This window comes from Canis lupus, chromosome 30 (assembly GCF_003254725.2).
Source record: "Canis lupus dingo isolate Sandy chromosome 30, ASM325472v2, whole genome shotgun sequence".
Lineage (NCBI taxonomy): Eukaryota > Metazoa > Chordata > Mammalia > Carnivora > Canidae > Canis > Canis lupus.
This window is the reverse complement of record NC_064272.1, coordinates 32,929,608-32,941,882: the sequence shown is the minus strand read 5'-3', so window position 1 is coordinate 32,941,882 and position 12,275 is coordinate 32,929,608. Positions and strand designations below refer to the sequence as shown.

Here is a 12,275-nt window from a genome sequence, read left to right as displayed (position 1 = left end):
CCACTTTGTAGCCTGACAAGTCTGTTCCACGACAACCCTGGCGTGGTAAGAGTGAGTGTCTCCCCAACATCCCTGGTCTCATGGTGGGCCCCAGGCCTCTTCTCAGACCACACTCACCCAGCACTGATCCTGACCAGGGAACTGGGAGCATATACCTCCTCTGGCTCTGGGCTCGGAAGATCCACATCCTTATTTGTCTTCCCCACTACACCACCTAAGTGACCTTGATCATGTCATTGCTCGGGATCTGACTGCTCTCCTTGAAAATGGAAATAATATTAACACACAGCATCTAGCGCTGCTCTAAAGATCAAAAGAGTCAAGTATGTGGAAACAGCAAAGCATCATTCCAGTGTAAGACACTGGTGTCCCCCAGACCCACGCCAGGGCTGGATACAGAGCAGAGGCTTACTGAACCCCTGAAGAACAGGGGTTCTCACTAGGGGACACTGAGTGATACCTGGAGACATTTTTATCACAACTGGGTAGGGGTTGCTATGGTATCTGATCCGCAGAGGACAGGACAGTCCTCACAGCAAAGAATTATCTGGCCCCAAATGTCAGTGGTGCTGGTTCAGAAGCCTCGCCGTCGATGAACAGAGTGTGAAATTATGTCTATCGATACAGACACGGTTTGTTGTTCCAGAAAGGCAAGAGTTGTGTCTGGGAAGTTGACCATCAGGATACCGTGGTGACCAAGAGCAACAGCCACCGGGGTTAAATGAGATGGTCATGCCCAGGTTTGATAAGTTGAAAACAATTTTATTTCAATTCTATCCTTGGGAGGCAGCATAAATAATCACAGAAGACCACAACGGTCAATGGGGAAGAAAAAAAAGGTCAAGAAGTGTGAGGAGGAGATGAGAGCTGACACTGTCTAGCTGCAGGGGGTGGAGGGCCATGAGGCCCCACGTTAGCTGGCTGAGAGGGTGGAGGGTTCTTGGAGGAAAAGCCTGAGGGGTGGGGGCTTTCCCCGCCCAGGTTACCTGGAGGGGCTTCAGGAGCCCCAGCCTCTGTGGATGGATGTGCTGCAGGGTGGCCACATGGGAAGAGCAGGTGTAGGGCATAATGCGTCTAGTAGATCCTAGCTAATGAGAGAGGAGTGGACACCCATTTCTTGACCCCCAGGCCAGATCTCACCCCCGGACTGTGACTTTTCTGATAGCAGTGTTTATAGATTCTGTGTGTCATGGGGAATGAAGGAAACAAAAAAGAAAACGTGTAGAAGACCAAATGAAATATGGCGTCTCAAAGAGTCCTGTGGCCTTGGGCCACTTCCGGTTTCCTGGTCTGCAAAATAGAGAGAGTGCTCCCTACCTCTTGGAGCAGATATGAGGCTCAAATGAGATCCTGCGGGTCAAAAAACCATGTAAACTTTAAAGTGCTATACGGAGTGAGGGGCTGTGGTCGTTCTACAATAAGTGTAAGGCTGAAAGTGGCTGAGACGGACGTGGCGAGAGACGCGCACAGAGCATCCCTCAAAGCGATCAGACCCCGGCTCTGCCTTCCCCAGGGCCGGGCTCCACCCTCCTCAGCCTCGGCTTCCAGGAGGAAGGGGCCTCATCTGAGGGAGTCCCCCCGGGGAGTGAGAGCAGAGGGTGGGGGCCAGGAGGGTACAGGGGCACTGAGTGGGAAGGGCCTCAACTGGGCAGTGTGACACGTTGGCACTACTGGTGTTGGGCAGATGGTAGCAGTGGCTTCCAGTTCTCATTCCCCACAGAGACTTGGGCACTGGGAAGGCCCCCCCTTCCCTGGGATTGGCATCTCCATGCAGTGGGAGGGGCCCTGGCCGGCAGTCTGGACACGCTGGGTCCCGGTCCTGGGTCAACTGTTAACCTTCTGGGTGACTTAGTAAGTCACTTCCCCACTGCAACCCTTGGTTCTGTCCTTTGTAAAATGGGGACACTATTCCCTACCCTGCCTACCTCACAAATTAAACGGGGGATGGGGAGAGGGGGGAAGGGGTGTTCCAAGAGCTTTGAAGACAATCATGGGAAGGCAAGGGGTCATTATGGCCTTGGTGAGCAATCCTTTTAATTCCCTGAAGACAAGAGAGAGGGGGCAAGAGACAGGAGCTGGGCTGCTTGCAACCCTTGTCAGGTGAGTCAGGCTTGCGGAGCTGCCAGGGAAGGGGGGCGCTGCGGGGAGGGGAGCAGCCCAGGCTGTGTCAGGCCTCACTGCGCGGTCCTGCAGGCCCGAGTGCCCGGATGCCCCCGCAGCCCCCTGGCAGGGGCAAGAGTTCAAGGTCTCCATCCGCTGGGGTCCTGGCTTCCCCTTCTGCTCCCTGGTCCACTGAGGGCCCTCGCTGGGGAGTCCGTGGTCTTTGTCCCTCCGAGGCTCCTCCGGGGTGGCAGGGAAAGGGGGGGCCTTCAGCGGAGGGGGGTCTCCAGGAGAAGCTGGGGACTTTCTTAGCGTGAGGTCGAGAGGTCAAGGTCAGCTCCCAGTCCCCGAGGCGGCAGGTGGGGTCCCCAGGTGTCCCCGCTCCAGTCCCGGCTCTGTCTCTGGGGGCGCCGGGGAGGGGGAAGTGAGGGGCGCGGAGGGACCGCGGAGAGATGGCACGGAGGCCCCGCGCCCCCAGCTAGCAGTTCTTGGGGTTGTTGCGCAGGTTCTTGAGCTCCAGCTGCAGCTGCCGAATGCGGATGTCCTTCTGGGCCAGCTCCTCTTTCAACCGCCGGATCTCGTCCTGCTGCCGGAAGAACATTCGGAGGAGCTGGGGAGGATGGAGAGCAGGTGAGACCGCGCCCCTGCGCACCCCTGACCGCCCCCCCCCCCCAGTCCCCGGAGCGGCATCCCCCTGCCTCTGCTTTATTTATTTATTTTTTGACTTTCAGAAACATTGATGCTTTTTATTTCTTTTTTTAGTTATTTTTTTTGATAAATTTATTTTTTATTGGTGTTCAATTTGCCAACATACAGAATAACACCCAGTGCTCATCCCGTATTCCTTGACCTAGTAATATCACTCTGAAAATCCAATATAAGCAAAAATCTTCATGCATGAAGGTGTGCGCTGCCCCCCTCAGTGCCCTCCACCCAGTCACCCCCATCCCCCGCCCTCCTCCCTTTCCGCCACCCCTAGTTCGTTTCCCAGAGTTAGGAGTCTTCCATGTTCTGTCTCCCTTTCTGATATTTCCCACTTATTTTTTCTCCTTTTCCCTGCCTCCGCTTTAGTGTCCCCAGAGGCTCCTGTCCCCGCCACGGGCCCTTCTGCAGACCCAGCTCGTGGCTCCTACTTACCCTGGGAGGCAGGAGGAGTCCACACCACCTCCATCCCTAAATATCCCAAGATCACTCTTTTAGGGGTGCAGACACAATGCTCTCATTTACCATTCGGAATGGGAACCTTTCTAAAATGTTCAGTATTTTTCTTTCTTTCTTTCTTTCTTTCTTTCTTTCTTTCTTTCTTTCTTTCTTTCTTTCTTTCTTTCTAGATTTTGTTTATTTGTTTTGTTTTAAAGATTTTATTTATTTATTCACGATAGACATAGAGAGAGAGAGAGAGAGGCAGAGACACAGGCAGAGGGAGAAGCAGGCTCCATGCAGGGAGCCCGATGTGGGACTCGATCCCAGGACCCCAGGATCACGCCCTGACCCAAAGGCAGATGCTCAACCACTGAGCCACCCAGGCGCCCCAGTATCTTTGTTTTTCTTAGGGAAGCCCAGGGTACGGAGTGGAAGCCAGCTTTTCTGCTGACAGGTGAGTATCCCAGGCCAAGGTCTGCGGTGCGCAGGGGCAAGGGCAGGTGTCTGGCAGCCCTTCCCTTACAGAGCAACCTGGATTAACCAGAAAGCAGACTGCAGGTGCCCGCAAGACACTGAGCCCCGAGGGCCACGTGCAGACCCGGCCACAAGGTTCCTGACACACACGTGTGTGTGTGAGCTGCATTTGTTCTTGTAATTGTATGATACAGGCGAGACATTGATGAAATAGTTTGAAAAGAGAGGTGCTGTTCCCATGAAAACTAAGGTGACTGCATCAGGTAAAGGTGATGCTAACCACACTGCCCCTGAGTATATACATAAAAGTTCGGGAATATGTTATATCTTGATTGTCCCATAGTGGTGATATGGCCGCTTTGGGTTTGTCAAAATTCATGGAACTGGACACTCCGAAGGATGACTTTTACCACAGGGAAATTATACCTCAATATGCCTTTTTTTTTTTTTTTTTTTTTAATACGCCTGTCTTAAATGAGAAAAAGCTGGGGAAAACTCTGAAAACACTCGAGGTTTGTTTTCAGATTGAAGTTCCTGTTCTACCTCGAAGAAACTGAAACTGCGATTTGCAGCAAAAAGATGAGTTATTCGTGAAGGACACAGCAGATTCTCAACCAGGAATCTCAAAGAAAAGTCTTGGTCCTGCATCAAAATAGGATTGATTGATTTTATCTTGTCTTGTCTTGTCTTATTTTATTTTATTTCTTTGAGAGAGGGGGAGGAAGCACGAGCATGGGGAGGGGCGGAGGGAGAGTGAGAAGCAGACTGCCCACTGAGCAGTGAGCCCGATGTGGGTCTCTATCCTAGGACTCTGGGACCCTGATCTGAACTGAATGAAGGCAGATACTCAGCTGACTGAACCACCCACGTGCCCTTTATTTATTCATTTATTTATTTAAATGTATTAGTGTATATGCTGCCAAAGCGAGCACTATTTACCTAATGGGTTAAATGAAAATAAATGGCTTAAAGACTATCTCTATCATTTTTATGATCCTTTCTTTAACTGACTTTTTTTTTTTTTTAACCAACAAATCAGGACTGGCTACACCTTTTTGGTGGGATAATGTGCTATTTGCCCCTGCACTAAATGATTCCACGCACTCCTGTGGCTTCCAGGTTCTTGAAATTCCTTTGCATGATCTTTTGGTCAGCTTTTGTTAAAAACAAACAAAACAACAACAACAACAAAAAAAGCAGCTTTGTTGAGGTGTAATTCACATACTATAAATTTCACTCATATTAAGTGTATAATGGACTGAGTTTTAGTAAAATTCAGAGTTGTGGAAGTCACTTCTCTTGTGCCAAGCTGCCAGTTTCTCTTCACATTTAGACCAATGTGTCCACCATTTATTTATTTATTTATTTATTTATTTATTTATTTATTTATTTATGATTTTATTTATCAATTCCTGAGAGACACAGAGAGAGGCAGAGAGAAGCAGGCTCCTCATGGAGCCAGATGCAGGATTTGATCCCAGGACTCCAGGATCACGCCCTGAGCCAAAGGCAGACGTTCAACCACTGAGCCACCCAGGTGCCCCGTGTTCACCATTTATAGCCCAGTTTCTAATTGGTTGCTCCCAATCGGGCAATGGTTAAAATTGTGGGTAAACCCAGAGTCAATAGGCTCTGAGTGGGGTTCTTTGCAATAAGACAGGTGCATAAGTTTTATGGTGCAGACAGATTGTGTTGCCTGCTCAGAGACCCTTGAAAATTTCCCTCTGAGTCTTCAGTTGGTTCATATAAACAAGTTGTAACTAAATGTTACTTGATTTCACTACTGCTCAACCCTGCCTCCCCCACACTGGGTGCTAGAACTGAGCTCAGGCTCTTTATATGGTGCACATGGGCGATCCCAGCAACTCAGGTGCCTTCTACTTTCTCAAGGTGCTTTTAACAAAAGCTTTTTTTTTTTTTTTTTTAATGGGAAAGGCCAAATATATACAAAAGTAGAAAGATTAGCACTATGAACCTTCAAGTATTCATCAACCAGCTTCAAGAAATAACATGACCATTCTTGCTTTTAGCTGTACTCCTCCTCACTTCACCTACACCACCTCTGTCAGGGATTATTTTGAAGCAAATCTCTTCTATTCCCTGATCCCACCCAATCCTCGACATTTGAACATCCCTCTATAATGGTACTAAATATATCTTATAGCTATGGTCAGTTTACCATTCAAATTTCCCTTTAAGACTGGGAGGTCCCAGAGGTCAGGAATAGTCTTTTTAGGACTGACAGTGACAAGGCTAAGTTGGTGTGACAAGAAACCTTCAAGGTGGCCCCTATGTTATTCCCTCCCCTCCAGGGTGGACTGGATCTAGTAACTTGCTTCAAATGGATACACTATGGCAGAACTGATGAGATGTCATTTCCAAGGTTAGGTTACAAAAAGACTGTGACTTCCATCCCAGACACCTTCTCTTGCTCCCTCTGAGGGGTGCCAGCTGCCGTGTTGGGAGCTGCCCTATGGAGAGGTCCATAGGGTAAGAAGGACCTGTGGGAGGCCTCCGGCTGATAGTCCATGAGTGACTGAGACCTCAGTCCAAAAACCTGTGAGGAAAGGAGTCCTTCCAGCAACCAGAGTGTAAGCAAATTTGGAAGCAAATCCTCCCCCGGGTGAGCCTTCAGATGTGGCTGCAGCCCAGCAGACAGTTTAACTACAAGGTCTCATGAGAAACTGTGAACCATGGGCATCCATTCTGAGACACTATGAGATATAAATATTTGGGGGTTTAAGTCACTAAGTTTGGGGAGATGTTTTACACAGTAATAGATAACTAATACAGTGAGCCTCACTGAACACTTCCTATGGGCCAGGAAGGGTGCTGGATCCTCAGGAAATACCTTGGGTTATTCCCACGTATTATCTCCTATCCCCACTTTACCATGAGAAAGATCAGGAAGCTTGCCTGGGCATTGCCGGGAAATGGCAGAGCCAGGATTCAGATGCGGGTGGGTCCCTCTCTAGTGCTGCTACATCCAGCCAGGCATAGGGCAGGCATCTGTGAACCCTGGCTGTGCCGAATCTCAGCCCCTGGTATTGGCACCAGGGCCTCGGGGTACAATTGGAAGGGGAAGCCTCCGGGGGGCCTGGATATGATCCAGCTATGGTTGCCCCTGAATGAGCTGCTCCCATTCTAAATGGTGCAAAGCACTTTCGGAAACACAGCCTCTTCCCCCCAAACTGTCAGACCCCGTGGCTGTCACAACACCAGGGAGGAAGGCAGCAGGCCAGGCTTTCCTCTGGCTAGCCGGGAATTTATAACTCCCGTAGCAGCAAACGACAGGCACATTCGGAGATGGGGTACGGAACCGTGGGGGCCAGTGAGTGCCACGGGGAGGGGGGGGTTGATCTCGCTATCGCATCCCGGCCCCTATTTATTGGGGTCAGAGGCAATGGAAGCCAATAGCAGGCTACTTAGGGTATTTGTCACAGGAAGAAAAATGCCCCAGATGGAGCCGGCTTACAGGCCCGAAGCCCATAATTGAAATGTGAAGGTCTCGCTCTTCCAGGACCCGTGGAGGTAATAACTTATATTCCTTACCTCGTTCTCTGTCCTGGGCGGGACGTTTTCTAATAAATCTATTCCATTGACCACAACGCTCTTCTTTTCTTTGATGGGAGCCTTAAATACCATTTTTGAGGACTTCTTGTAGCCTTCCTTCAAAGACATCAGCACGGGATCTAGGAAAGGCAAGGGAAACGTTCACGCGGACGGTCTGGTGGCGTGTCAAGTGGCGGCATCTTTCATTCACGCCACGCTTGACAGCTGGCTGAGTGGGGGGGCATCAGGCAGGAGGCTGTGCAAGGGGCAATGGGCGAACCAGAGTGAAGGCAAAAGCTGCGGTCTCGAAGCCTCTTCTGGGGAGCCCACCCCCGCGGTACCTCGGTTCATGCCCCCCAGCCATTCATCAGGGGTCAGAGCTGGCTCCGTGCCCGGCGTCATGGGGTAGATGTCTTCCTGGTAGGAATCCGACTGCAGTGGGGGGAGCAGAGGAGTGGACAGATGGGGGCCACTGATGACCCCTGCTCTCACCGGCCCCTCCTTGCTGGCCTCCCACCGCGCTCCCGCTGTCTTGTCTCTAAGCCTGAGCACTCAGACGTCTCCCACGTGGGATCCCCACCCTGCATTCGTCAGCAAGCCAGACTGTCCCCCCCCCAGAGTGGCCCCCATCTTCACAATCCCCTCCCCACACCCAAATTGGGCCTGAAGGCCCCAGTCCACAGGACCTTCTTCTTCTGGGCTCCTCCGGCTTACAGTCTGTGGTGAGCCCCCTAAGATTCAATACGGGGGTCCCTTTGGAGCCCAGCGCAACCCCACTCACCCTCCGGGGCACGATCATGGAGATGGGCTCGATCAGGCCCTTGAGAGTCACCAGCTTATAGAAGCGGAACACCTCGCAGGCCGACACGTCCAGCCCGTGCTTGGGCATGACCCCTGTGGACAGGCACATGCAGCTCCATGGGGTCCTGGGTGCCCCCTGTCAGCGCCCCTCCTCCCCGATGTCCTTGGCGAAGCGTGTCCTTGAGCACTTAGGAGGCAATGATCTGTGCACAGGGCATCGCAGGGGCTTCTTGAGTTAGGCTCCGTCTCTGGGGAGCAGCGGCTCAGAGAAACCCCTTGGGCCAGACCCGCTGCACCAAGTGCAAGCTTTAGAACTGGGGCCTTTTGTAACGGGAAGGGGCTATTGAAATATTTGAGTCTCTTCCATTCTTTTGAGGGATGAGACTCCTGCTGGTTTAGGGGAAGGGGCTTGCCCGAGGTCACAGAGTATGGCTGGGGCAGGGCCACTGAGTCTTTCACTCTCTAAAATAAACTAGCTTCCCTAACCCTCTGTGTTTCTGGTTCTCAGAGAGGATGAAGGAGAGAGAAACATTTCTCCATGCACCCTGGAGCCTGAGATTGCTGTTCAGCCATATATCTGGTCCTGGCAGGGCGTGCGTGCATGCACTACCCACACGCATGCCCTAGCTACTGTGTTTCTAATAGTGGTGTCTACTAAGCCCCTATTGAGGAAACCGTGTGGGGTAGGGTTAGGAATGCAAACTTTGGGGTCAGACACACCTGCTTCTGAGTCTGACTCTGCCCCTCCTTCTGGCTGGGACGTATGGGGCAAATCACTGCCTCTCTAAGCTTCAGCTTCCCGGCTGGTTAGAGGCAGACAGTATGACCCTTCACAAGATGGTCGGTCAGGGCACTGAGCGAGAAGGTGCTCGTTGACTGCCTGGCATCATCGTGAGCACAGATAATGTTAGTTTTTTTTTTTTTTTCTTTTCCAGGATGTGGATCTGAGTTAAAGTTCCAGCTCTCCTTGACTGGCGTGGAAGGCTGCTCTTCCAGATAAAGTAATTCTAGGAGCTGGAGGGAAGTACTGTAATGATACCCAAGTGGGATTTAGAGCCAGCAGACCTGGTTTTGAATTCTGGCTCTGCCACTTAAGATCTATGTGACCTGCTTGGGGTGAGTGACTTAGCCACCCTGAACCTATGAAAAGTGCCTGGCTCATGGCAGATGCTCCACAGTGGCCACAGGTGAGGGGAAGAGGAGAAACAGCTCTTCTTGGTTCCTCCCTCTTCCTCAACACCTGGACTCATTTCACCATCTTCCTGCCATTTCTTCAGTTACCGTCCTTTTTTGGCTAGAAGCCCACAGTGGCCTCCAGACTGGTCCCTCAGCCTCCCTCCTGTCCTTTCAAACTCCGTTCTCCCTACAGAAGCCAGAGCAATCTTAGACTAACATTTCAGATCACACTACGCTGTCCCAGCTCCCACCCGCCTAAGACAAGGAAACCCTCCAGTGGGTTCCCAGTAAAACCCAAACTCCTTCCCTTGTGTGAAGGTTAACTATGTCAGTGGGCTCAGGAAAGAAGGTAGCCCTCCCCAGTGTGGATGAGCATCATCCAATCCGTTGAGGGTCTGAACAGAACAAAAGGCAGAGGAAGGAAGAAGTCACTCCTTTTTTTTCCTGCCTCACTGTTTGAGGTAGGACAACTCATGTCATCTTCTGCCCTAAGATTGGGATTCACACCATCAGCTCCTCTGGTTCTCAGGTCTTTAGACTTGGGCTTTCCTGGGTCTCCAGGAAGCCAGCAGATCAAGATCATGGGACTTCTCAGTCTCCACAATAGTGTGAGCCGGTTCCTCATAAATCGATATATATACATATATTTCTGTTTCTCTGGAGACCTCTCACAAATATATCCTTCTAATCCATCCCATGGCATCTGGCCCCTGCCCTCAGCTCCAGATTCATGTCCTAATCCTCTCCTTATCTTCTGCTACGTGACAGAGTCTATGCGTAGTCACACTACATCTGTTCTGTTCTAGAACACGCCAGGCTCATTCTTGCCATGGGAACTTTGCACTGACTGTTCCTCCTGCTGGTCCTACTCTTCCCCCTTCCTGCCTTTCAGATCTTTCAGATCACCTCCACAGCGAGGACTTCCCTGACTGCCTTGTCCCAAAGAGCCCCCAGCCGCTCTCTATTCTGTTGCTTTTTTTTTTTTTAAGATTTTATTTATTTATTCATGAGAGACACAGAGAGAGAGGCAGAGACACAGGCAGAGGGAGAAGCAGGCTTCACACAAGGAGCCCGATGCAGGACTCGATCCCAGAACTCCGGGATCACGCCCTGAGCCGAAGGCAGACACTTAGTCGCTGAGCCACCCAGGTGTCCCTATTGCCTTATTTGATTCTCTGCCTAGAACTTACTACCATCCAATATTTTCCTTCCTTATTGTTTACTGTCTGTCTCCCTTTAGTGGAATGTGAGCCCCACAGGGATAAAGCTTGGTTCTGTATTATTTACCACTGAGTCCAGGGGCTGCCACCCAGTAAGTGTTTGTTGAATGACTATGTGAAAGAGCAGGAGAACTGGGTGCTCTGCCAGGGGCTTTGTACACGCGGACTCTAGCTAAGCTTTACAACAGATTTACCCAAAAGTCGGTTTGATTTTTTCCCTATTTTACAGATGGGGAAACTGAGCTTCAGAAGGGTGAGGTGTACATTTGAGTCAGAATGTAAACCTAGGTCTGCCCCTAAAGTCCAGGCTGCTTTTCATCCTACCCGATGAAGAGGTGAGAGTGAGGAGGAGATGCCAGAGTTCGGGATGGCTGAAGTCAATGGGATGGTCCTTGGGACCTCAGGCATAGCCCTGGGCCGCCATCCTGCTATGAGTCACTGAGGTGGGCTCTTGGGCCCTTCCAGCACTCTTGACCTGCAAGCTGGCTCTAAGGCCATACCCATAATGTCAGATAACCAGGGGGAGCAAGCCAGACTTGGGCTCCTAGGTAAGGGGGAATAGAGCCCCTGGAAGAAACTCCTTCCAACTGGGTGACTCTGACCCCAAGCAGGGATTGCTGAATGATAGGCAATCCCAGTGCCGGTTGATAGGAACGAAAGTTTTGCTGGAAGACTTCAGTGGTGGTAGCATGTGGGGTGTGCAGAGCTCTCACCCTTGCCCTGACTCACTCTGCTCTATCAATCCTGGGCCCTCTGCAGGATTTGCCTGGAGGCTGGGGAGTCTGGGGGTGTAGTGAGGGGGGCACTCCAGAACTTCCTCCTACCCTCTCAGGTGAGAACAGAGCCAGGGGGCCTGGCTTCCCAAAGTCTTCAGGAAAGGGTCTGGGCCTAGACCTTGCTCTGACCTTGGTTACTCGGCCATCACCCACCAGTGTCACAACCCCTTTGGGCTTCGGTCTCCTCATCTGCAAACGGGAATGAATGACACTGCTGATGATCAGAGATGATGGGGGATGTTGAGCACCACGGGATGGCAGTCCATCCGGTGGGGGGGTCACAGGCTGCTGAAGGCCTAGGTGATCGGCTCAGGTCCAGCAACTGCTGGTTCTATTCTGATGGCCCAGTAGCCCAGGGCTTCCAAGCCTGATTTTTCATGTAAAGGCAGGCAGGGGTGACCCATGAGCCAAATGCCCAGTCTCTCATTCTATAGCCTAACAGCCATGGAAACCTCTAGACCCCTCTGGAAGCCTCTGGACCCCCCCTTACCTAGGCCTTTCTGCGGAGCTGGGGAGCGGAACTCCATGAGGTAACTCAGGAAGGGTTTCTCAGTGCTGATCTCGTAGTACCGGATGTTTCCATCTCCCTGGGGGCAGGGGGAGAGGGAGGGAGGTAAGGAAAGTGGGAAGTGGTCCTGGGGGCCTGCGGAAGAAAGCGGCTGCTGTGCCTCAGGGGTGGAGACCTGGCCTCTAGACCCGTGGCCCGCTGACTGGAGTGGGGGTGGGGGGTGGGGGAGGTGGGGGTGGTGTGTGTGTGTGTGTGTGTGTGTGTGTAGACAACATTTCTGATAAACAAGGCCATCTTTGCCAAAGAGCACCCGGCAGGTGCCTCAAATACCAGGATTAGTCGCTGTCCTCTAGACTTCAGGCTCTGATCCTTATTCGGGTGTAAACCCCGCCCCAGTGCACCTCGGAAGTAACTTTCAGTCACTGGCACCTCAGCAGGAATGAATGTCAGAGTCGAGGGCAGGTTTTGATGGAAGAGAACGAGAGCCCGAGGGGAAGACCAGAGCCACTGGCCTGGCTCTTCTTC

General features: G+C 51.6%; 1 protein-coding gene across 5 annotated transcripts in view; it reads right to left on the bottom strand.

Moving 5' to 3' along the window:
* Positions 1-741: 741 nt before the first annotated feature.
* The window catches only part of CORO2B (coronin 2B), a 140,864-nt gene continuing 129,330 nt past the window's right edge, over positions 742-12,275 (bottom strand). For all 5 annotated transcript variants that reach the window (XM_025472350.3, XM_025472351.3, XM_035708702.2 and 2 more), the window contains exons 8-12: positions 11,733-11,829; positions 8,051-8,163; positions 7,611-7,701; positions 7,270-7,409; positions 742-2,710 (exon numbers count right to left, since the gene is read on the bottom strand). In XM_025472350.3, coding sequence (XP_025328135.3) covers positions 2,579-2,710; positions 7,270-7,409; positions 7,611-7,701; positions 8,051-8,163; positions 11,733-11,829 — 573 coding nt within the window. In that variant the 3' untranslated portion in view covers positions 742-2,578. The remainder of the gene's footprint in view (positions 2,711-7,269; positions 7,410-7,610; positions 7,702-8,050; positions 8,164-11,732; positions 11,830-12,275) is intronic.